We start from the raw sequence: 25,358 nt of genomic DNA on the forward strand, positions 1-25,358 counted from the left end.
ATTATTGTGATTTGTACATTTATTACCTGTTCATTTGCCCTTATACATAGTATATGTGTCAGACACACACAGAGTATTTTTGTGTCTAATCAACTGCTGTTAATCATCCTGTTATTTATATGTACCTGTCCTGTTTTGTGTAGAGAAATAGTTTTGACCTCGGGTCACTTGTAAATTTTGTACTGACGTCCACACGCCGCTTTATAAGCGGGTCGCTTCTTCAAGCTTTACGGGCTGCTCTAGGAGCAAGAGCCCGTGCTGGCACAAGTCCAGCTAAATCTGAAACAACAACATTAATGAACTAGCAGTACTTGTCTTCCCGCTCTTTCTTTTGCACCCTCTCACAAGATCACTCCCATGTATTCATGTAATTCTGAAATTGTTCTCTTATGAAAATTAGTACCCAAGTCTTGACTGTAGCATGATTTTAGCTTCCAAAAGCGGGTAGATTAAACTTGGAGGAGACCAACAGACAAACAGCATCCCAGTAATAAAAAAAAAAGGGGGGAGCTATTTCAAAACTTTCCAGCAACCAAACGGCATAGTCAGACTTGTTTGGTTATCAGAAAAGGGTGACATTCGTCCGCTTTTAACAATGGTTGCTCCAAACTTTCAAGAACAACCATCTCTGGAATGTCAATCTTTCTGTTGTAAACTTGCATGGAAATTATGCTGCAGACTGCTGGTTCAAGGAAAAATTAAAACTCCACTGTAAAAAAAATTATATAATTAAAATGGAACTACATTATTACTACAAAAAGGATCTATAATTACACAATCTGTGGAAGAAACCTCCATAATTCAAACATTCCCCATCTTTGTAGTTTCAAGTCCAGTGACTTGGCCTGTCGTAACTACAAAGTCATCATGGAATTCTCTTTTCATTACAGTATATTACGCGACGCACAAACAAATATTACGTTTCTTGTGTAGAAGTTTTATCTCGTTCAGGTTATCTCCATCTTCATAAATGTGAAATCTCCTTAAACTGGATGGGATGCATGACATTTCACCCTCAATTAATTCTTACAAGCCAATTTATTTTGGAAATCATGTCAATAGCTTACGAAAATCCACTATTCAATAAAAGACTATGGATGAAGGATAAAAAGATTAAAACATTGAATCGTGTTTCCTGAATACAAAGCTAAAATAGACTACACTTAACTATAGATTACTAACGATGAATCAGAATCAGAAGTAAAATTAAGAAAAATTTTAGAAGCTAAAAAACATCCTTTACTGTTAACATAACTGAAAATATTTCAACTAAAAAATATCTACTCAAATGTTGTAAGATTACAAAGTTAAAAGTTTTCTTAGAAGATTCATGTATCATAAATCTTAATACGACTGGAAACGGCAAGGTGCGATAAACAAAAACAACAATGAGATCTGTGCCTCAATGTCCAATTTACGCAACAATGTTGGCAAAATGGCTCTAGTTGTGAGCGATTTATAATCGTATAAGGAAGCAATACAAAGATTGCAATACCAGTTTTACCTAACGAACACTAAACGACAACTAGACGCTATGGTAGCTTGGACCATCGTCCTGCTCAAAAGCTAAAACCCTCACTACGTTACAGAGTATCTGTCACTGCATTAGTATCCTGGCAACACTAGACCAGCTCTGATCACAGAAATATTCAGGATCTCTGACGACAGAAACAATTCACCATTCCAGGATATCAAAAAATAATGATACCGCTCACACAAAACTGCGAATAAAACACTTCGACACCTTCAACTTTAGTCCTTAAAATATGGGTTGAAGATTTTAATTTGCAATCAAGAAGGAATCGACAGGAAGCTGAGACAAGGCATCGTTCATGACGCGCTCGACGAGGACACCCAGCTGTCTGGAGACCTCAGGCTTTATGTCCTTAAGGATCTCCTGGCTGTTCTGGTTCAAGAAGTGGTTCACGGTTTGACCTGAAAAGCAAATATTACACATCATACAAAACAAAGTACCAGAGAGAGAGAGAGAGAGAGAGAGAGAGAGAGAGAGAGAGAGAGAGAGAGAGGGAGAGAGAGAGAGAGAGGGAGGGAGGGAGAGAGAGAGAGAGAGAGAGAGAGAGAGAGGGGGAGAGGGAGGAGAGAGAGAGAGGGAGGGAGAGGGAGAGAGAGAGAGAGAGGAGGGAGAGGGAGAGGGAGAGAGAGAGAGGGAGGGAGGGAGAGAGAGAGAGGAGGGAGAGGAGAGAGAGAGAGGGAGGGAGAGAGAGAGAGGAGAGAGAGAGGGGAGAGGGAGAGAGAGGGAGGAGAGAGAGAGAGAGAGAGAGAGGGAGGAGAGGGAGAGAGAGAGGAGGAGAGGAGAGAGGGAGAGAGAGAGAGAGAGAGAATTTCTAAAGGGGTATTGTCTAACTTACAATTCCAAAAAGTTATCAACTTTTTCTTACTGTGTAATGTAACACAAGTCTACAGAAAAAAATTCAGTATAGATAAGTCTTTCAGCACATACCTAGAATAGGGTCACCACTGAAGAGGTTTTCCAACTTGATGTTGACTCTGTTTATGGCGAAATCGATTCTGGTTCCCGAGATCTGGAGATGTTCTGTGCCTGAGGCAGATCGCACCACCCCGACATTTCCGTGGCCGGTAACTTTAACATCATCTGTTGATTACAAGATAACAGGTTTGCTTTTCAGTCGTCTCGGTTGGGTGGTTCGAAGCCAGCAGTCCCCACTAAGCCCCCTTTTTCCTTAAATACCTTGCCACATCAAGAGTTACCTTTCGGGAAGGGCATCTGCTTGCATAAGCCTGGTTTGATTATACTATAAATCAAACGGCAATTTCCCTCCATTCTCCCTTGTTCTTAATCCTTTGGGTCAGCAATGTCTAAGCCAGTCAGAGTAACCCTGGCCTGGTTAGTCTTTTTTCAGAGGTCGTTGGTCAGTCTTAATATTTATCTTTAGAATCTTTTTTTAATTCAAACATGACTGAGACATCAATCAAATCAGCAGTGGCCGAAGGCACACAGGAGAAAATTCTAGTGACCCACAAGAACACTCAAGAAATCATTTCCAACTTGCCCTAAAACCATTATTTGAGGGGAGGGGGCAGATTAACAACATGCTTTGCATGCAACACAAAATTGATCACCCGAGTGGTCTTAACCCTCAATCAGCTGGCTTTATCTTCAGGATGTAATTTACAAAATATACTGGTCATCACGTGTCTCTATTTTAGCATTCTTTTTTAAACCCGAACATGAAATTATATGAATTTCTCTTTTTTCAAGCCGAACCTTGAACCTGTGTTGAGAGAAATACTCTTTGAAGAAAATTTCAGACCATTTGAGCGAAAAAACTATCTATACTACACAGTAGTGTAATTTGTTAAATATTTCGACAATTTACTCCTAAAATGCACATAAGCTTAACTCAAAAACAAATTCCCAGGCTTTCTTATATTCAAATTTCTCCTACAGTTACTACACTTAAGTTCCCTAGAGTCACATTACCATCGTCTTCATCCACACAGCTATCCCTATGCTATGGGGGCCTGTTGCTTCGATGCGGTTTCAATTACTATCTATAGCATCTTCCGCCGCTATAAACCTCCATTACTATTAATGACCAATTTTCAGCTCATTTGTTCCTTGGTCTACGAAAACCACTCCCTTGAAGGGCGACTTTTAGTCTTAACATGCTGCTTGTTACAGTTTTCTGACTCAAGATACAATAATTACAAAGTACTACTCTCCCACTCAGTTGAGGTCTATTCCAGTTTTGTTGAAGAAACCGATCAAGTTTCACTCTCTGCTGAAATACACATTTTACCCTCAAAAGTTGTCAATTCCTCAATATTTAGTTCAGTCACTTCATTCAATCTATTACTAGATAATTATAATGCCAATTTGGCAAACCACATACTCATTTTCTAGTAATTAAAACCTTGATTGAAGCATGACTAATGAAGTATTAAAGTGAGGAGATTCAAAATGAATGAAATCCAACGATTTGTGGTCATCTGACTTCAATCTATAGTACTTAGAAAAATGCGGTATCAATTTTTGTTTGTTTGTTCCGTACAGCACTGTTATATTCCTCTTCTTACAATTAAACTTAAAACTCAAAAGTACTTTTCATAAGTTGCCACACACTTAACAGCATTCTCTATTACTTACAGCAAAGCTGGGTACCTTCTATCCCTTAAAAGGATACATTGATAGGTGTTTGATATTAAGACAATAGCTCTAGAGGTGATTCCTTACGGAAGACCGGACTACATTTTCCACACATTAACAAAATAAATAGATGGAAGAGTAGGGTAATCAGGGTCAGAGCCGAGGCCTGAGCATTAATCAATTACAGCACTTTCTATCGCATCCCTTACACATATGTGGTATTCAGGGCCAAGGCCAGACACCAAGAGGTGACAGAATTAACAACACTTTCTTCTATTACAACAAGACCTCAAGACCTAAAAATCACTACCATTAAAGGAAGCAGCGATATTTCCATTACATGAGACCTTACAACATTCACCATTACATGAGACCTTACAACATTCACCATTACGTGAATGACACATTTTTCATACAGGTACTTTATATTCCACAAGAACTATTAAGTCTTAACAGATGTAAGGACATCTTTTCCCCTACTTTGCACCTTGAAACATTATCACCACCTGTTTAGTACAAGACTTAACACGTCTTCTTTCCCTGTTTAGGAGACACAAACAGCATTTCAGAAAGAAAAAAAAACTGTACGCCTTTTAGCCTTAGTGTCTTTCTTGTATTTTTCCAGCATTTTTTTCACGCTAATTAGAACTAATTAGCTTTTAGAAGCTAATCCTTTGGAATTCTACCAGTTTATGCACTGTATTAAGTAAAGGTAAACTGGAAAATAATTAGTACAAAAGTAAATTCTATGAGTCATTAAAAAAATAAAAACTGCAATTAGAGAAATGTCCAGACTTCTGTTGACCTACAAGTGATATCAACACCTGTAAGATATCTTCCCTGTCTGGTAGAACAAGCAATGGTTTATAATCAGACATGAAAGCCTGCAAAGTAAGAGCTGCTCTTCAAATCCATGCTTCAACTATGAAGCAGAGAGCTGAAATAAAATCAAGCAGCAGGAGCTCTGAAATAAACTTCGTTATGAAACCAGGCGTTGAAATCAAAACATTCTTCGAGACTTACTAAGCAAGGCGTTGAAAGGTCCGTCTCCATTAATGGCCAGGATAAAAACTCTCCCATTGAGGGTGTATTTTCCAACGATTTTCAACTGTGGAATGCTCAGCCCCACCTTGAGGGTGTTGGTCACTGGGTCGGCTCTGAGTGGGAAAAATACGCATATAAGCATTGCAGTAGAACAAGACGCGAGGATACTTATGTGAAATGAATCCGTTGGCTTTTGTGACCCTGACTTTTTCACATTCTTTTGATCCAGGAAAGTCCAGGAAATGGTAGAAGTAACAGTAAATAATCCTGTTAGGCCTGTATAGTTTGACATATATGACCGCAAGAAGTGTGGAGAAATTCGCTTAAATTTAGTAATATATATATATTCGGAAAAAATTCTACTTTGAAATGCCATTGATATTATCAGGCAAGATTTATGCCCCTTTATTTACGACTAACATTGAGCCTTTTTCCAGAAAATGCAGAATCGACAGTACCTAACAGAACAATAAAGCCTATATTTTTTACATATTGAGAGAGAGAGAGAGAGAGAGAGAGAGAGAGAGAGAGAGAGAGAGAGAGAGAGAGAGAGAGACTTACTCGATTAAATCAGTGGTGAACTTGGACAGTCCCGTTACTGTGACGTCCATGAAAGTCGACTCGACAGTGACTGCGCCATCACCCTGACGGAAGACCAAGTTCTGGATTTTCATGGGCTCAAGCTGCGGCAATCCCAGCTCCGGAATTCCTGTCGATATCCAGAAATATTTAAAATATTGTGGAAACCATTAATGGCATCAGTAACTGGCTGAGGGTCGCACTGATCACGGTCGAAATAAAGAATAAAAATTGTAGACGTTAATGACACTTTCAAGCCTTTAACAAGTAATATTGTTACAACGGAAAAGGTTACCATAAAAGAATTAGCATTGCTGTTGTCTTCACTGTTTATGATAATTATCAATGAAACTAACCACAAAAAAGTAAATGAAAAAAGTTTTAACACCAAAGTCAATATCTTATATAACTTCGTAACTCTGCTAAAAAAATTCTGGTATGAAAAAAGGGCATCCCCTATATTGCAGAGAGAAAAAATGATCTGAATGACATCCTATATATTCGAATTTTTCGGTGTCAGCGTCTTTTTGAAGACTGCTGAAACTCATCATAGCCGAAGTCATTAAACATGCATGACAATTGAAGTATTACATGATAATCAATGTCAAATCATAATCAGTGTTATACAGTATAAAACGTGAAAAGGACATGATGGCTATAGAAACAATTACGAAAATCACGCATCATGAAATTCTCATTTGTATTCACCAAAATACTACTATTTTTTTCGTCTGCCCTTTTACCCTTCGGCGGCATCAGTCTCGATGTGGAGCAAAGATAGTCCTCGTCCTTGTCATCTGTAGCAAGATTCCTCCCACTGCCCATCTGGGGGCCCACGCTTTGTCTGTGCGTAACAAGTCCGTTCGCAGTCAGTACCTGATTTTTTTCCTACAACTGTAGGAACAAAGTCTCAAAGATGAAATTAGTGCATATTAATAAACAAGAAAGTGGCTCCGGTCCTAATAACAGTACAAAGTCTCAAAGACGGAATTATGGCAAATCAATAAACAAAAGTGGATCTAGTCCTTATAACACTATTTACTAAATACAAAACATCTACCAAAGTCTGCTGAATGTCTTCGACAGAGCAAAATATTCACGTATCCCAGAGGAATCTAGTGGATGATGCATATTACACCAGATTTACGAGAATCCCCAGAAAGCTACAACTGTCGAAAGCGTTATGTGAATACGAGAATATTCTCACCTGTGAGAAGCCGAGGTCTCAGATCCTCCAGCGTCTGTTTAAGGCACTCGTTGAGCGCAACTTTCCTTCCGACGCGGCATTTCCGTAGCTGTGAAGCTGTAAATAAAAAAAAAAAAGAAAAAACACACACATTAGTTAATAATGTCCATAAAATATTACAAAAGTTAACCCAGCTCCCCTTAAATTGGTGGAAAATATAAAAATTTACCAGCTCCATAGGTTACAAGATTCGCAAATACCCGAATAAGTAATATTGAACTATTTTTTTCTGAGCTCTATAACAGTGATTTGATTATTGATAAGGACTACGCCGTATAATAAAAGAAAGAAATCCCAGAATGTGCCTGCCTTATTATAATAATTATTGCCTATGATGAAGAGTTTGCGGCTCCCGTAGGCCGCCTTCGGTGGAGTGGGACCCTACCAAAAAACAAACAGTATACAGTATCTTCTCTGAAATGCCAATAAGGTAAATAACTGAACTTCGGGAAATACTGAAAATAGGAATGAATGATGACGGATACACTACAACAAGAAGAGGAAGGGGGAAATTAAGGAGGGAAAGAAAGTGATACAAAAATGAGAGGAACGAAAGACACTGTGGATAAGTGGGAAGAGGAGGATAGAATCTGGACAGACGAGTGAACAGGTCCATGGAAAAGCTGGGGGGACGCCTTAAAGGGAGGAATAAAAGGAGTGGAGGAGGGACGAGGTAAAGCCGAGGGGTCGTGTCATCGTCCAAACTTGGGTTCGTGTGGTGTCAGGGGACGTCGAGGGGTTATTCCGGGGGAAAGGCCGAAGTGGTTGCAACAATCGGCCGGATTCAATACCACCTGACAGGTTTTCGGCACCAGTCACCACAGGAGGGGAAATAGATAAGACAATATACGACATGTCCTTTCATCATAATACGGCACTCTTCATCCTGACTTCCCGAGAGAGAGAGAGAGAGAGAGAGAGAGAGAGAGAGAGAGAGTTAATATGAATGAATGCCAATATTCCTCGAAATGCAAACGATGTGTAATACCACTTTAACTTTAAATAGTTCCATAACAAAAACTACAAATAAAATTCTCATTCACAAACCAGTACTTTGTACTCTTTCACTTTCAGCGAGTCCAAACTAAACCATTTACAATAAAGGTTAAACATTGCTGATTTTCGCTGCCTCTCCAAGCAAATACAAAACCATTTACAATTAAACAGTGCTGATTTTCGCTGTAAATACAGCGGCAAAACCACCTACTGTAATCTCAATATAGTATATACGTTCTCCATTAGCTCCCAGTACCAACCATTTAATATTATGCAAAACAGACAGAGTGAACCATCTGCATTAAGCCATAATCATGGAGATTTTTCCTCCTGACAAGGACCTTGAAGCCTAATAAAATATTGCAGTTGGAGACATCACGATATCTACTACTGTTGACTGAAGTATTTAGCATTTTTTGTCAGGTTTCATGATAATGACCTTTAAATTTTTGTTTATAACACCTGAAAAGTCTCTCTCAATCGCTCTAGACTATTTCACAGTCCAAATTGAATGTCCAAAGAATTAAGTACACGTATCTAATCATAAATTTCCCAAACATTTAAGTATAAAAACATTTTCTTTATGTGCATTTATATCTACAAACAAAGTCTACGTAAGTTCAAGCATGCACCAACATGAAAACACTTGATCAATGCATAAAAGACCTAACTAACGAATTTTGATATCCATAAAATTATGATTTAGTAACCATAAAGGAACGAACTTGTTTCAAGCACTTAAAAATCATAGAGAGAGAGAGAGAGAGAGAGAGAGAGAGAGAGAGAGAGAGAGAGAGAGAGAGAGAGAGAGAGAGAGAGAGAGAGAGAGAGAGCCCACAGCCGACCTGTCGTTAAGAGCAAGGACAAGCGGCAAAAAAGACGCCGAGGGAGCTGTAAAAAGTAAAAACATTGGGATCCTGTCGGATAATACGTGACTACTACGGGGTAAATCCGCCAACCTGGTTTTTGTCATTTCCGAGGCACGGCCGCGCCCACATACTGTCCTTCCGTGTGTTTTTTATTTATTTATTCAATTTTTATTTTTTTGCGCGCAAGAATATAACCCGTTTTCATGTGCCGGAACAAAAATTTATCTATTTTATTTACGTGCAAAAAATCTTAATCCCACCTACATGAAATGAGGTTCTCTTAAACACCCAAATACTTAGAGAGGAGGACACCGGACATAACCTCTTCCTCCATTTGTGGCTTTCAAACTTGAAAGAAGAAGAAATTAAAAGCTCGTTGCATTTTACTGTGTAATAACGTCAAAAATGGCTTGTATAATGTAAGGGTCGCTCTGTCATGAGCCAAATCCACCGACGTCCCTGAAACTGAACGACCAAGCTAAACGTCAAGTTAATTATCCGCAGGCTATGGTAGTTATGTACAGAGTGATCAAGTTTCTTGTATTATAATATAGATTCTTTGGTTCCAGGAAACCTTTACAATTAAACTATACAGATCAAAATACAAAATGAGAAGAGGTGCTTCAACGTGATATGGTCGGTGACGATAAAAATACAGGCACAGCAAATACTGTACAGCAATGCAGGCATATTGTGAAATAAAATTTCACGGTAAAAATATCCGCAAAGCTTAACAGCCAAAGAATATGGCTTTGATTAAACACTATTTTTATACCCGATATCAGAAACTTATGAACTTTGACAATTCAGTGTATTTTTTCTATCACCAGTAGGTAAAATCCTGATTCGAGTATCGTTGTGTAACGAGTGATCTAATGATGAAGCAAAAATAAGGTTGTGGGTGAATCAGACTTGCAATGCCCGGGTTTCCCTACATGGTAAAATGATAAGAACCACTTTTTCTGTGATTCACCTTTTGTTTGAGGAAAAACTTTTTCTGTGATTCACTTTTTGTTTGAGGAAAAACCTAACAGCTAACCTTGAGAAAGAACGAAAAACTGTAACAGCTGAACGAACACAAAAGAACGTGCAATTATATTTTCCCGTCTCTATTTTTCCTTCTACTTGCCGACGGCATATCAGCGGAAAAAAAAATAGTTCATTATCAGATAAAAACTGAAAAGTGAAATATTAAAAATTCAAACGGGAAAATTTATAAACTAAATGGGACAGAAAGAAATACGACGCGTTACTAATGTTAGAATTACACGAAAGAGGGCGAAAAAAATTGAGAAGCTAAAATGAATAGCCTAAAATTACACGAAAAGGTAAAACAGCAACTGGAGGCAATGTTGTTATATAAAGCTACCTGCAAAGACTGCCTATCCCAAGAACGTGTTAACACTATAGTAATAAGAACGAAACCCCATTTCACGATGCTGAACGAGGCAAAAATAAGGTTGACGAATCAAATTTCACTCTTCTATAGCAACTGACACAGTACTAGGAGGCAATCTGCAGGATTCCTGTGTAGACTGGAGTATTAGAAAAAAATGTAAATATTAACTTTATAACCGTCCGACCTTCAAATTTAAAGTACTGTACATTTACATATAACATTTTCAACCTCTTGTGATCCCCATGTCTCACATATGCAGAATGAGAATGAACATTAAATGTCAAGGTGTTTGGTTATTGCAATTTAGAGCTAACTTAAAACCCAAAAAGTCTGAGAGGAAATGTGTTTGAGAGAAATCTCCACACCACTTTATGTAATTACTAACATCTATGACAAAATTACTCTAGCTAATACCTAGAGTTGGCAAACTGTTTTTAGTTAAAATTTAGAGCAACAAAGGCACATTACAGTATTAGCCGTCTGGCCAGTCATGCCCCATTGACATCAAAATGACAAAATTACTCTAGCTTACCTAGAGTTGGCAAACTCTTTTTAGTTAAAATTTAGAGCAACAAAGGCACATTACAGTATTAGCCGTCTGGCCAGTCACGCCCCATTGACATCAAATCTTAACTGTTCAATGGGAATGTGTGTACTCACTCTTTGAGAGCCCTTCCTGCCTCTCATTTTCCCCAAAGCGTTCGTCGTTCCACTCCAATTTCCAGTAAATCTTTAGCCAAGAAAACGCATACAAATGCACATGTACACACACTCTACATAACAAAAAGACTCAGCCCAACTGGAAATCATCATTAAATTGACAAACAGTATACGAGTTAAACTCATGTACGAATGCACCCAAGTAAGAATATATAAACACTAATCTTAACCACTCCCGGACCACCTACCAACATACCCAACATGTTCTTGTCAAGCAGTCTAAATGGAGATACGCGATTGGATATATAATGAATTTATGTGTTGCACATCTAGCAAACGCGGACAACCGTGTCCGCATTACTGCGTGAGTATGAGCGTATTAAAAACTTGAATATTTGAAGCACCTGTCATCAGTGTCGATATGAAGTGTTCACATGTAACAATCACTACATGAAAATGGTTTAATCTGCCAAATAAGTCAGGAAGATCAAGGTGACTGCAAAGAGAGCTGTTTTGACAAGCACAATTCACCTCAAATCCCTTTGCTATTTACGAAGTGTCAAATTAGCATTTTCATTATGCCTAACCTTGAACTTGTCCGCGAGTCCATTATGTTGCTTTGGACTAGGCATTGAAACTTAACCAATTCCAATTTCAAGTTTTTTTTTTTGGCGAAGAGTGGCTATGGTGATGCAAGAAAGTAACCTCTATTAACGGCCCAAAGTCCTACAAGAGTTCACTAAATAATGCACCGTCCACGCAACTTCACACTCACCACGGCTGGCTCGCTTGTCACGCTCTAAGTAAGAGAAGTCGGGTGAAGTGGGAAAGCCTAAAGCGAACAGCGGTCTCCCTATTAACCGAAGGTGCCTTAATGTGACGTTTCAGAGCTGTTATTTTAAGTCTTTCTTCCTCCGAGTTGATTTTTTCTATTTTTCATTATTTCCACAGTTTGCTCTTCCACTGTCCATTTTCAAATATACTCTACACCTTCTAGTTTGTGAACTATTTTCACCGTTTTTCCTGTTGTCATACTACTGTTGCAGTTTCACATGGAATTAAATGCTAATAAAGTAAAAGAAAACTAATCTAAATGAATAGTTATAACCACCAGTCCAAATGGCAAATGAGATTAAATGGTAATGATAACTAAACACAAAAGCTGAAGTTTATATGAGCCAAAACTTATTTCAGCATTTCCTAACTTACATAACCAATATTAAAAACTGTTGTAAAAGATAAGAATTAATCCAGTTAACATCCAAAACAATTAAGTAAACCAACTTCTTGGGTCCATCAGAGTACCGCTTTTTTCGCGGCTCAAAAAAACGAAATATCTTATCTCCAAGTTAACCTTGGCTGAGTCGAGCCAGGTGGTTTTTACTTCAAAAAGCTATTCTTTCTTTCTTCGCATGCAACAGTCCTCCTGCCAAGAAGGTCATGCATCAATGCATAAAGACTCGTTCCTTGCCGCTGTTGTTAACGAGCTCGATCCATGGAGAATGCAAAACGTTCATGTACCAAGGATTTGTATCTGCAAATCAATAGCCACGCTCATACGTCTTGGAAAAAAAACCCGGATTCGAATCCGGATTTGGAAACATTTCAGGATGCATAACAGCAACAATGTCGATCTCTACACACACGTTTGGTCGATTACATAATTTCAACTAATCCGTCATAATCAGTATAACCGGGTGTTAGCAATCCAGTCTCAGTAAATTCGCCTAAAATTAAAAACTTAGACAGCTTAACGACTTACATCAATTATAAGCAATGGTTCCTGTGTGTGATTTAAGCAGGCTTTACACGTCACCATTTTCGACCCGTTGTGCAGCCAGCAAGACTTAAGTAAGGAACTGTCAGATAGGAAAACTTCATAAATCAAAGCTACAGGAAAAGGCGAAATACTATAAAACTTTTGTGTCAGACGAACTTCTGTAGCAAAGTTAAGAACAAAGGAACGATCTTGCTAGATGAAAAGCCAACGAACCAGCAAAGCAATACAGTAAAAGTGTTTCCTGATATTAAAGCATTTATAACTTTCAGGTCAAGACGTGCGAGAAAGCTAAATCTGACCTGATCCTGCAATATATTTATAGGTAAATGTCAAAATTCGGTAATCAGAATTTAATCTTACCACAAAGATCAGATGGATTTACCATCAAGTGTATGAAAAAAAAATTATTAATTCTTCTGGAAATAACGCCCAGTCACGCCACGCCCAACTCCAACGCCTCCCCAACTCGACCATCATGCAACCACTCCTTTCAAATCATAATCAAGGAGAAGTGCACTTCTTACTACAAACCTTCCAAACTTACATGAATGCTACACCCAGTAAGTAAAATTCAAAGTGACTACAAACTGTTTCTCAAGATTACTGCCAATCCAATTAATGCAAAATACAAACATCGGATTACGGTATTCCTATACACTACAGTTAAAAGAAGGGTTTTACTTGCAAAAAAAAAAAAAAACTAAACGAACTGGTTTTGTGATCGGAGGAATACTGGCTTAACTGCAGTAGTGTCGAAAAACCTATGATCCAGCCGGTACTGTGGTCAAGACGGCAATAGCGGAAATTTCATAAGGCACAAATTATTAAGTCACCCTGTTAACTGATATCGTCACGTTATTTTGTAATGTACAGTCAATTTATAATAAAGTAACCAACTGCATGCATGATAAGCAAATACATTAGTAAAAGAAAAAATGGAAAATTATACCAAACTAGTTAATTTTTCAAGGGATTCCAAATCTTAAATACACAAGATAACTAAAATCAAACATTCATATATATGTTGCCGAATATTCGAAAAGGTACAAAACGTTTAGGATCGTATCTAATCATTTTTTACAGTATACAAATTTACCTAGTTCCAAATAAAGACAGCTTACAGAATAAGTTACAATGGACTGGAATAATACAGTGTCCTAAAATAAATGAAAATAAAAAAAAAACCATTTTACTGATAATTTTGCAAAATTTCGAAATAAAAATTCCAAGGTACAATTATCGGTAGCCTAACACAAAAACTACTTAACCTTGATTCGTTGATCAACCTATAAAAAAGAAAAAACACTATCTTTACATTCCAGTGTCCCACATTCGTGTGAAATTTTACAAGACGACCTTAGCCTCGACCGGGCACTTTTGAGAACTTAGGGAGGGAGGGAGGGCTTCAGAGGCAGAGAGAGAGAGAGAGAGACGGGCGGGGGGGAGGGTGTTGGTTTATATGCCATGACAATTACCGATGGTTTTGTTCTTCACTTGTTCCAAACACATTAAGTACTTAGTACGAGGAGAATTTAGGTTCTCACATTTCGCTAAGTTTTATAACTAACAACAGTATAGATTTGGAAGTATTTTGAAAAGCACTTAATACAAAGCATAGCCGCAAGGGAGAAATCAGTAATGGCTTCCTGTAATCACCCATTTTTAAAAATGTTATTGGTATACTCGGCAAACCGTCACCATAACATAGTAAATAATCTGAAATCAGTGGCTCGAAAATCTTTTGATTTTCGAGCAAGTCGTTCATCCTGCTTATATCAACAGTACCTTTGGTTTTGCATTCCTCAACGCTCACATCTTGCCTCTGCGATCTGGCAACATTTCCCCCAACTGCTGCTGTGTGTGGACATGATGCATTATGCTTTGTAATCCTTTGCTGTAATCGTATTTGGTAGATTGTCTACCACATTTCGCGGTAAATCGCTCTACTTCTATGGTTCCTAGTTTCCTTGATAGTAACAATTTCTTCACTTCAATATAATTTCTTGAACATTATTCTTTCAGACATAAAACTGACTTAAATGACAAAACTGGGTCACCAAGGAAACGTTAACACGAAACCTTCAGCTTTTCTCTTAATGCTGGCATGTCTGCATTGATTAAATCACCAGTGGTGTTAAGATGCAGTCTCTCACTTATGTAATCACTGGGAGCAGCAGGATTATATGCATCGAAAGCAAAAACTCTTAATGGCGTCATGCCTTGAGTTACCTTCATTATTGGATTGGCTTTTCAATGTTCTTTTCCTGTGAAGTAAGATTCATTTTCATTTTGATTTTCGTGTAGATCACATTTGCCACATACTGATCTTCAAAGGGCTCTCCTATTACAAACCTTTCTTAAATGCTGCCTGATATATTCAGTGTGACGAACCGAAAACAACATTAACTTCATGATAATATAATGCATCAGCTCCCTCATGCACTTATCAATTTTCAGGCATAACGCATCTTATTCTTACACTTGGGGAGTTACTGCTTTCTGACACTGACAGAGATTATAGTGTGTTATGTATTTAAATACAGTAGATGTGAATTGCAAGTTGATCTCAATATAACAAGATAGATGCCAACTCACTTCATTAGTGAGCAAGATTCATCCCTATTTGACTATTCCATAGATATCAAAATCTTCGTAATCGTATTTTTGGAGTTACCACATTTTGCCTTTTACTGCAGAGCCCCGCACACGAAGTTATGCAACGATAGTGCACTAACTGAGGAACGACAACAGTTCTGTATCTGAGAAAATGACCACGGTCATATATTTACAGCAATTTCTTACAAAAGCAATTAACCTAAGAAAAAAAGACCTTCACCTGCTTTCCACAAATTTAAAAAGTTTACTCAACAATAACGCCGGTACTAAACTTTAATGCTGCGTTCAAAGTCATGTTATGCAGTAATAAGTATGTTTTTGTGAAAATACAATGGCTTGCGTCGACCTAACTTAGGCCTTGCGTAAAATGATTATATCGACGTATCACCCAATACATAATTTTGGTAAACTTTAAAAACATTTACTCAAGAATAAACAGCAAAAGCTAGCACAAAGGCAACGCAAAATTACAAATGAAAGACTTAAAGAAAAACGACTAATAGAACAGCCTAGCTGTATTTATTGGTGCACATAACCAAATTTGTGAAATTTTACAAAATCAACAACCACAAAAATTATAAAGTACTTACATTTATGATTTTGTTTATAAACACTTCACTCTCCTACCATGTCAGGGAACGAAGTAGAAGAATAATTTGACATCAGAAACATACTTCTGCCTACTTAACACGAGAGAGAGAGAGAGAGAGAGAGAGAGAGAGAGAGAGAGAGAGAGAGAGAGAGAGAGAGAGAGAGAGATTAACATTTCCAAACAGACATACCGCATTATCTACACCTTCCTAATCATCTCGGATTACTTGAGTAAAGATGAAAACTTACTTTCATATTTTGACAAAAATCGTCTTAGTCATCCATGACAAATTTCCCTTTTGAAAAGCTCAGTGACTTTTTGGCTTCAGCCAAATGTCGCTCACACGACTCCAGTTGTCTGTTGCTAGTCTTTTCTCTTAAACGCACGGGCTATAAACTCCCATTCACCGGCCTAGAATTCTTCGGTTTAGTTGTCTTTACGAGGCAGGGCAGAGGTTTTATCAAGAGTAAAACCACTTTTTATTTTCTAAGATTTTCCTTTGTCCTTGAAATTGGTCACATTGGTAACAGTGGTTTAAGGCCATTTGTTTGCACTAGGTTTTTATATATGTAGAAAAAGAAAACTTCCCTTTTTATTTGCTATTATTTAGGCCTGGGGTTAACGAAAAAGTCGCCTCGCTCTGGCGATGTAGACTAAAGTTTGTAGCCAAAATTGTATAAACTTTCACCAAAATAAATAATGCCAAACGTTTAGGTACATCAGTAAGTTCTGAACACCATAAAAGGCGAATTCTGCCATGAAAATTGACCTTCAGGCTTCTTCCAAGCCCGTAAAAAGGGTCGGGTGTAGAATTAACGCCCTTCGTGGCAAACCAAGGTTTTACTGCAACTTACAACAAACTTCAGCCATTTGATGCATGACCTTAAGGGTACTCTGTGAATTTACAAAGTCGATCGTAGAAAATGTAGGTATAATATATATACTAGTTGCAATCTGCAAGCCTTAGGATGAAGAATCACACTTTGCCTCTTCAACTTCCTATTCTAAGCTGAAGTGGTCCTGTAGCAAGTATGAAATGTGAATCTGAAGTTAATTTTTTAACAGGAAACAGTGCAATTTTTAAACGCTTTGTTCAAGCACTACGGCCATTACGAATACTTGGTATTGGTAAGCCTGATAACGTGGCCATTCCTGTCTGGCTTATCTTAGCTTTCGGACGTTCTCAACTTACTACACTCAAAATCATTCTGCTTTTAACTGAACCTTTCACCGTATTATTATTATTATTATTAATCTACAACATGGTAACTTGCAGAGTAGGCTTCAACAGAATAAGAACACTCACGTGTGAGCACAAAATAAAACTAGACAAAATCTTTTTAACACGAAAAGAGTAATGAAGTCCAGGAAAAACTACGGTACCTGAGCATAGTGCTTCAAAGTACTATTTATAACTCGACTTGCTTATCACTCGACACCAAGAACACTGCCATGAAAACTTATGGTCCTGGGTCGTGTAGCAAAAAGATGACTCGGCAAAATGTGGACGCACTAAAGCAGTTCTAACGAAGGTTCTTGTTGAAACAGACGAGCCTACAGAAGATGGCTACCCGCTACCTTCCTGTGATGGTCTACAGTTAAGCCAGCTTAGCATACAAGTTCAAGAACTCAGCGCAAACTTTGTACTTAGAACTCGCTCGCACAAACTACGCTTTTTTTTTACATTCAGTTTCAAACTTAACACTTTATCTTTTTAATTTCAAGAACATTCACTTACACACACTTTCATACTATTTTTTGTATTTTAACATCAGCATATCAGGACTGTGAACACCACGGGCTATAAATATGAAAAACTTTTTTTATGCTGTCAATTCAAATTACCTTGCTAATAATAATAGTCTAGGCCGAAGGAGGGAGAGGGAAAGGAAGATAGCCGTTCTTTAGCTGGGTGGGGTGGAGGGCCAAATCATTTAAAACCTTGAACTAAAAGGAATCTAGGGACAATACACAAGACCCAGAAAAGTGTATGTACAAAGACCACAAGTGCTTCACAGTAAGAACGAGGTTCGTGATCATGAACCAGTAACTACAAGGACGTCTGCAAAGTACTAAAACGAATTAAAATTATCTTCAGTTTCACCAACTGGGAAAACTTGTAAGCCCTGTCGATCCAGTTCAAAGCTATTGGTCTACCTTGACAGGATTTGATTTTTTTTCTACCTTCGGCGTATAACTGGGCTTTATGTAGGTCATAATGGCTCATATACATGTTAATAAAAGTGAAGATACACAGTACACGAAAGGACTGACGCAAAAGCAGCTTTCTGGACAGTAGATTCAATCTTGATTAAGCATTCAAAGGATGAAGTAGTAGCTAACCAGTTCTTTGGAGCTACCAAAATCAAGAAAAATCCGTTAATGAAAAAGTAATCAAATCTATGCATACGAGATACATTAATCTTCCTATTTTCTTACAAAGTCACGTAAATCACCGTACAAACCATTCTAGGCACAAACTAACTACTCCAATTCTAAGATGAGTTGAACATTGTTGGCTGCGTTTCAACTATCTGGCAATGAAACTAGACATACAAGTCATGACGGAAGGTCTCATGCGACAAAAAAGTAGCTTCTAAAAGGTTATGCAGTACTCGATGGACCCAGAATTCAGCAAAAACTTAGAAAGGTCAACAGACAGATGTATCGAGGAGCAACTGTGATTGTTAAAGCCTTGCCACTTACACGGAAAACATCGCATTGTATGTATTAATGTTTGCTTGTTCCCTTCCCCACTAAGGTTATTCACATGTGTAGAAGGTGCTTCAGCTAATTAAAGGTCATCAAGGGTTTTTAAAATATGGCTCAAATTTTTTTTTAATAATTATGAAGATCAAAATTACATGCGACTACCCGCACTAATACGTACACTGTCGTACGTCTTTCCGTGAACCTTCTGAAAAAAAAAAAACACATTGTAGTCACAACCGGTTTCATATATAACCACCTCCAATATCTCACATAACCTTCTTGATTGCTTCCTGGTAATTTCAAAGGGCCCACATCTCAATAACTTGCTTAAAAGCTGACTTCTCAAGTGTCTTGTTTCCATCTGCAAGGCTATTGCCTTCAGTAACGTGGTTCCATCTAAATCATTCTTTAAGTATGCAGAACCTTGCTTTGCATGTTAATGGACTCTTGTCTTGTTCAGAATGGTGAGCAACCAGTATTTTATACAAAGGTTACGGCGATCTCCTCACCAGAGAAAGGTCCTAAGTTTCAACTCCCGAGATCTTTCGAACTCAAAATCTAAGCTGAACCTTTGGACAGGAGTGAATAAGATATGTTTTAGCCAGCCGACTGTGAAGGGTCACCCCTGGTGGGAACTGGGAGTAGGAAAGGATAACCAGTTAACATCTTTTGAGGGTCACCGCCATTTGTGGGCGAAATAAAGCATGGTGATAAAAAGGGAAAACCCAAGATGAGGAAATGATTCGGACACGAGATATGCAGTGTTTGGATAAGCATCAGCACAAGTGTTAGACACACTTGGGGTAAATGTTCAGAATCACCGAAGCAACGATTTTTCGTACTAGCAATTTAAACTTGAGGGACCATGTTGCCTGTCACAAGATTCACCCATGCACAAGGGTTGATCTCGTTTCGTTAAAATATAAATAAGGTATCATGTGCTCGCGTCACCATCTACACCAAGACACTACTGAGAGAGAGAGAGAGAGAGAGAGAGAGAGAGAGAGAGAGAGAGAGAGAGAGAGAGAGAGAATCGTCGTGTGCATAAACATCCGAAGGGCGAAAGGACAGAGGAGGATACCGATGAAAGGGTCACCTTAGGCAAAGAAAAGGACGCCCTTTGGTTTTCCCCAAAGGACGACCGCCGTCTCGGCATCCCTGAAAGGAATAATCATCCCCTCCTCCTCCCCCCCCTCCTGAGTCCTTTCCTCTTAACAGAAAGTTTACGTAACCCTCCATATTGCTTTGCCTCGGGGTATCTCCGGTTTGACCTTCCTCGTACTCTTCAAGGACTCTTGTAAGTCGATGTCGAATACATTCTAAAATTAATACTCTAAATGTTTCTAATCTCTACACAAGAAGTTTCTTTACAACCTTAAATTTGACAATATTAACAAAATACTTTCAAATTCCAAGACATATCACTGAAATGTTTGTGGATCATGAAAACTTTAAAATCTAATTGTTTTTCTTCATAAATTTCCATAGCTATAGCCTATCAAAGAAATTGCACAGAAGTGCCAAGAATGTAATTTAATGAAGTCGCAAATACGGTCAGAGTTATGTGCCGGAAGAAAATCCTCTGAAGCTACACTGCTGACTTCTAAGTTCAGTCACCCTAGCCTAGACCCATACTAAGTAGACAATGACGCTGTCACTAGGATTTGAGAATTGTGACAACAGCCTCAGATGAGGGGCTCCTTTTGACGATTAACCAACTTCCTATTTATTCTATAATCTTCAAACATGTTCTATGATAATGGCCAAGGATGCTAAAGGCAACCTTTCGGGTTCATTTAGAAGGTGGCAAGTCCTACTAGGGAAGAGACAAGAAAGCTTCCGGGTTGGGGGTAAAAAGTCTCCTTCCGACGTCACTTCACATCCTTAATCATGTTCACTCATGTAAATAATGCTCATGTTTTGAAGACTTTTTATCCTTCTGTTTTGTTTCAAGTGCTACACCACTCCGCATTAATTTTTACTAACATTTGGTTCTTTTTTTGCTTAAGTTGTTACATCGCATCTCATCTGCGACTTCTTCACGGTCCCCTGCACTCTAAATGACGTGGTTATTCTTCAAGAGTAAAAATGATAAAAAGATTAACCTATCACAAGTTAACACGATCACTACATCTTTAAGCATACTTTACATCTAATAAAACCTTATATAAAAAAATCCCGTCTCATCTGTGTGTAATGTCCATGCACATTTTAAATTATAAATGCGTATAGGTAACTTCTAGGCAACACTCCTAACCCCCATAATGCAACTACCTGGATGTTTGAGACCAAGATCACTAAGCCCTTTCAAGGGAGACGGTAAAAACTTGCCTCTGGCAAGGATGCAGACCTTAAGAGAGAGAAGAGAGAGAGAGAGAGAGAGAGAGAGAGAGAGAGAGAGAGAGAGAGAGAGAGAGAGAGAGAGAGAGATTGTCTAAGCAGCAACTTTCAAGGTCATATTTATCCTTAACATATATCCAAGTCTACAAGCAACCCACTTGGTCATGAAAATTCTTCGACAATGACAACTGTTTAAAAACCTGCTACCGTTCGTTAATGGTAATACTGTCATAAATAGTTTGGTTCTCTAAAACCCTGGTAACATATTTACCTTCTTTGCAAAACCTATAATTTCAACAAAGATCGTTTATGTCTACCTTGTACCATCCTTCAGTCTCTTGAATTTTAAAATTCCAACCACCGAACTCATAGCTGGAACCCAGACTTTCTTCCTGCTTAAGGCCAGTGCCAAATCTACGATTCTTACCTGGAAGTTTTATAGAAGGAAGACCTTTCGTAATGAAGGTGAGGAAGTGTTCTATGGTCAGTTTAACCACAGGTTACTCGTTAAACGTGTTTAAACCTCGAACTATGCGGAATTTATTAAGTCAAGTTATCAAACACAATAGAGAGAGAGAGAGAGAGAGAGAGAGAGAGAGAGAGAGAGAGAGAGAGAGAGAGAGAGAGAGAGAGAGCACGATTTGCCGGAGCAAATGGTCACTACAAAGTTACTCAAAGAATGAACTTCAATGTATCAAAATAAGTACTCACCAATGACGGCGTATGCGAGCTCCCACATATCAAGACAAGAAGTCTACATTTATGACCTGATCAGAATGTGCGAAACTGACCGAAGACCTTTCATAGCAGCTTCCAGTGGAAAACACTAATTATGACGAAGCACTTTTCAAGGAAAGTCACTTTCACAAACTTCAAAAAAGCGCTTGAAAAAACGAAATGACCAGAGGCAAGGTAGGGCTATTCATTCCGAGATTCTCGGCAATTTAACCCTGAACTTAAAATTTAATTTCAATACAGAAAAGAATGAGGAACAGTTCTTCAGATAACATTCAGTCCAGAAAGGAATGTGGAAGAGTTCTTCAGTAACATTCAATACAGAAAGGAATATGGGTTAGTTCTTCAGACATTCAGTACAGAAAGGAATGTGCAACTGTTCCTCAGATAACATTCAGTACAGAAAGGAATGTGCAACTGTTCCTCAGATAACATTCAGTACAGAAAGGAATGTGCAACAGTTCCTCAGATAACATTCAGTACAGAAAGGAATGTGCAACAGTTCTTCGGATAACAGAGTCGATATAAAAAATGTTCTACCCATGTTTGTAAAACATATGAAACCTAAGCAAAATTATACATATTAACCCTATTTTTATTCCCGTTCATGTTCCACTCCTCTGCAAATCATACATAGTATTTTATGTCCATGCATTACCCAGAGGCGTGTTAATTGCGCTAATATCTATGCAAGGACAGTTTAAGCGAATTATTAAACAAGTAATTTGCTTTAAGCTACCAAACTACCTGCTGCACTAAGACTAGTTTACCTATACTTCCACAGACGAACTTTCTCAAAACCTTTTCTTTACGGTATATCAGACAATTTTAATTGTGTTAAGGAAAATATGACAGGGGCTAGCAACTACATGGCAAAAATCGAGCCTCGAGGCTGGCAAGCAACCTCGAGTCCGATGTGGAAAATGGTCAAAATGAGGCCTGAGATAACAACAGGGAGCGGAAAAATGAAAAACTAAAGGACCGCTCTATCCGGGTAACTGTCTCAATACGTTAAGAGTTCTTTACAAGACAGCTCTTCTTGTGATTGGATGGTTTATTGACACACGTATACGGGCACACAAAATTGCAAAATTACAAGAGGGAGAAACCGAAGCATGTCTAGATTTCCCCTGATTTGCACCTTAATGGATCGTTACTCTCTAAGCTGACCAATCGCCCTGATTTCCATTTCGAAACAAAGAATATGTCTTGACCTAGCCCAAGCTTGAAAGAATCAAGAGGAAATAAAAAAAAATACTGCCTAAGAAAACGAAACGTTAACTTTCCACAAGTTGAGATATACAGTAGTAAGACTCAGGTTAAACATTCTAAATCTTCCCGTAAAGGCCGAAGATCAGATTTACAGCTGAATGGTGAGACTTGTGCACGCATATAGTAATCTGTTCCTGAAGTAAGCTTAAAAACCATTTTCTTCTTGAACAGATATACGTTACACTTAGGCACAGAAGAAAAAATATTCCGATAACGGTATTCTATTTATTTGTATATCAAGAAATGAACGAACTTAATTACCAGTTAAATTTAGTTAAATTCCTTCGTGTAAAATACAATAAATCACTTTTCATTATTCACACGGCTATTGATAAGATGAATAAAAGTGCAGAGTCTACACACACACAAAAATAGAAAACTTGTGCACGATTACTTCCGTTCGAGAAATCAACTAAGATATCGCACACCAGAAATGACGAAATGTTAGCCGGTCATCACTGCAACAAGAGAAAGCTCGCAGTAAAAACAAAATGTGTTGCACTATACAACACAGAATGACTGCACAAGAAATGTTTGTGTTTGATGTTCAAATATTGAATCAAGTCTTCAAATGGATCATACTGATGCCATGTTTGCAATTTACCAAGATTCCATTAAGAGCCAACGGAAGAGCCATTTAAATTTTATTCAAGAGTCTTCTCTGTAATTAAACAAAATAGCATATTTTGCGTAAGAAATTAATTTTTATGCTTATTACGACTCCTAGCGTGCAATAATCAGATCTTGCTTTAAAGATTACAAAATACATCATTGGTACCAGATGGTCTTTCTCTTATAAACAAGCAATTGCTTAATTTATGGCCAAGGCACTACCTCCGTAAGGGGCAAAAATACCGAATTCCTGTGGTTCCAGTAAAAAGAATCAAACCCGTTTAAGAAATCTTCAGAACCTTGACCTAATGAGGTTAGCTTCTCGTGTTCCCGACTTGTCTGGTGAGAGAAACTACTTCAATTTATGACTACAGTTCGAATAAGGGAACAAAGTCTGATGACCTGACGAGAAACCTGTAAGGGCACGTCCCTTGTATCCAATAGACGATTCGTGCAGAGTTGGTCAGTTGCTGTAGACTGCAAATCTGGCAAAAGTAAATAAAAGGTGGGAATCAGCACTGTCCAAATAAAAATAATAGCGGGTACGGGGTAGTATCATTCATCTCATTCTCTTTTTCGACTCCATGGAACAGGCAGGCCTCATTTGATTCAACTTCTAATATTTCCAGTTGCAGTAGTCTTCACAGTTGGTGTAGCTTTACTGTTTGCTTCAAGCAGTTAAATGGACGTAGCAATAACTGAGGTTTATGCTCTCACAAAGCTACCATTCCATGATGAATTGCTTCCAATTAATAAGGAAGTTTTTACCTAGAATAAGTTAGAAACACTAAGGCATTAACATTTTAAATACAAAACTTTGGGTTTTCAATTGGGTCTCAAGTTACGGTAAACTGCTCACACATAAGAAATAGTATTATTTGTCCCGTGCCTACCTCCCCGACCCAGTAACAGAGAAAGCTAAACTTTCACTACCTTGTCCGAAAGAGAGAGGATACGGTTCTCTTGTGTATTTTTAATACAAAAACAAAGTTTAATCTTTTCCTTTCCTTCTTTCCCACCCGTTAGATTTCACTTTCTCTTTCCACCAGCATTTCCGCCCTCATTAAACAGACTCGTCATTATTTAGAATTTCTATGTAACTTCCTCACGTGACTCAAATGATGAACTTTTTTACTTTGTGGAAATGAAAGGTAATGGATTATTTAGCCTTTCTTGAGTAAGATAAAAAAAAATGTCAAGAGAGATCTTGTTCATAAGTCTTTGCTAAATTAAATTATGCATAGATATCTCGAGAAAACTTTCGTTACTTATCGTTGAGAGAGAGAGAGAGAGAGAGAGAGAGAGAGAGGGGGGATAGCAACCACATCCAAGGCCGCAAAGGTGGTTATGACTAATGTAACCATCAACCTGTGATAGAATAAAACTTTGTCGAAAGAGAATGGGGATTTACTAAACTTCAAACCTAACAATCATAATAGCATTCCTACTTCTGCTAAGGCAGCCATAGACAAGTTCTCACTTCAGACAAGGTTTCTTGCTTATCCTTTTTTTTAAATAGCAGCCCGTCCCCTCCCTTGATGGTCTGTAACACGACAACTTTTACCAGTTTCTTCTCTCCCTTTACTGGTAGAGGATTTTCATCTTTTTTCTTTTTTAAATACTGCCCGAAAAGCACACTTGAAGAAGAGTCCAAACGTTTGATACAGCAACGGAATTGGTTAACCCGTTGAAATACTTTACAAATAAAAATTATGAAATGACGTTGATTTTGTTCCTATACTGTGACCAAACCTAAGGACGTCAAAACGTACGCATT

At 38.1% G+C, this 25,358-nt stretch overlaps 1 protein-coding gene across 3 annotated transcripts in view; it reads right to left on the reverse strand.

Moving 5' to 3' along the window:
• Positions 1–710: 710 nt before the first annotated feature.
• Positions 711–25,358, reverse strand: part of LOC136836288 (protein takeout-like) — a 33,746-nt gene continuing 9,098 nt past the window's right edge. For 2 of the 3 annotated variants that reach the window (XM_067100348.1, XM_067100349.1), the window contains exons 2-6: positions 6,960–7,055; positions 5,735–5,882; positions 5,153–5,286; positions 2,462–2,614; positions 711–1,935 (exon numbers count right to left, since the gene is read on the reverse strand). In XM_067100348.1, coding sequence (XP_066956449.1) covers positions 1,781–1,935; positions 2,462–2,614; positions 5,153–5,286; positions 5,735–5,882; positions 6,960–7,055 — 686 coding nt within the window. In that variant the 3' untranslated portion in view covers positions 711–1,780. Of the gene's footprint in view, positions 1,936–2,461; positions 2,615–5,152; positions 5,287–5,734; positions 5,883–6,959; positions 7,056–21,673; positions 21,786–25,358 lie in introns of those variants that run through there. The other variant, XM_067100350.1, reaches the window with a different exon arrangement.

The sequence above is a fragment of the Macrobrachium rosenbergii genome, chromosome 56, assembly GCF_040412425.1.
Source record: "Macrobrachium rosenbergii isolate ZJJX-2024 chromosome 56, ASM4041242v1, whole genome shotgun sequence".
Taxonomy (NCBI): Eukaryota; Metazoa; Arthropoda; class Malacostraca; order Decapoda; family Palaemonidae; genus Macrobrachium; species Macrobrachium rosenbergii.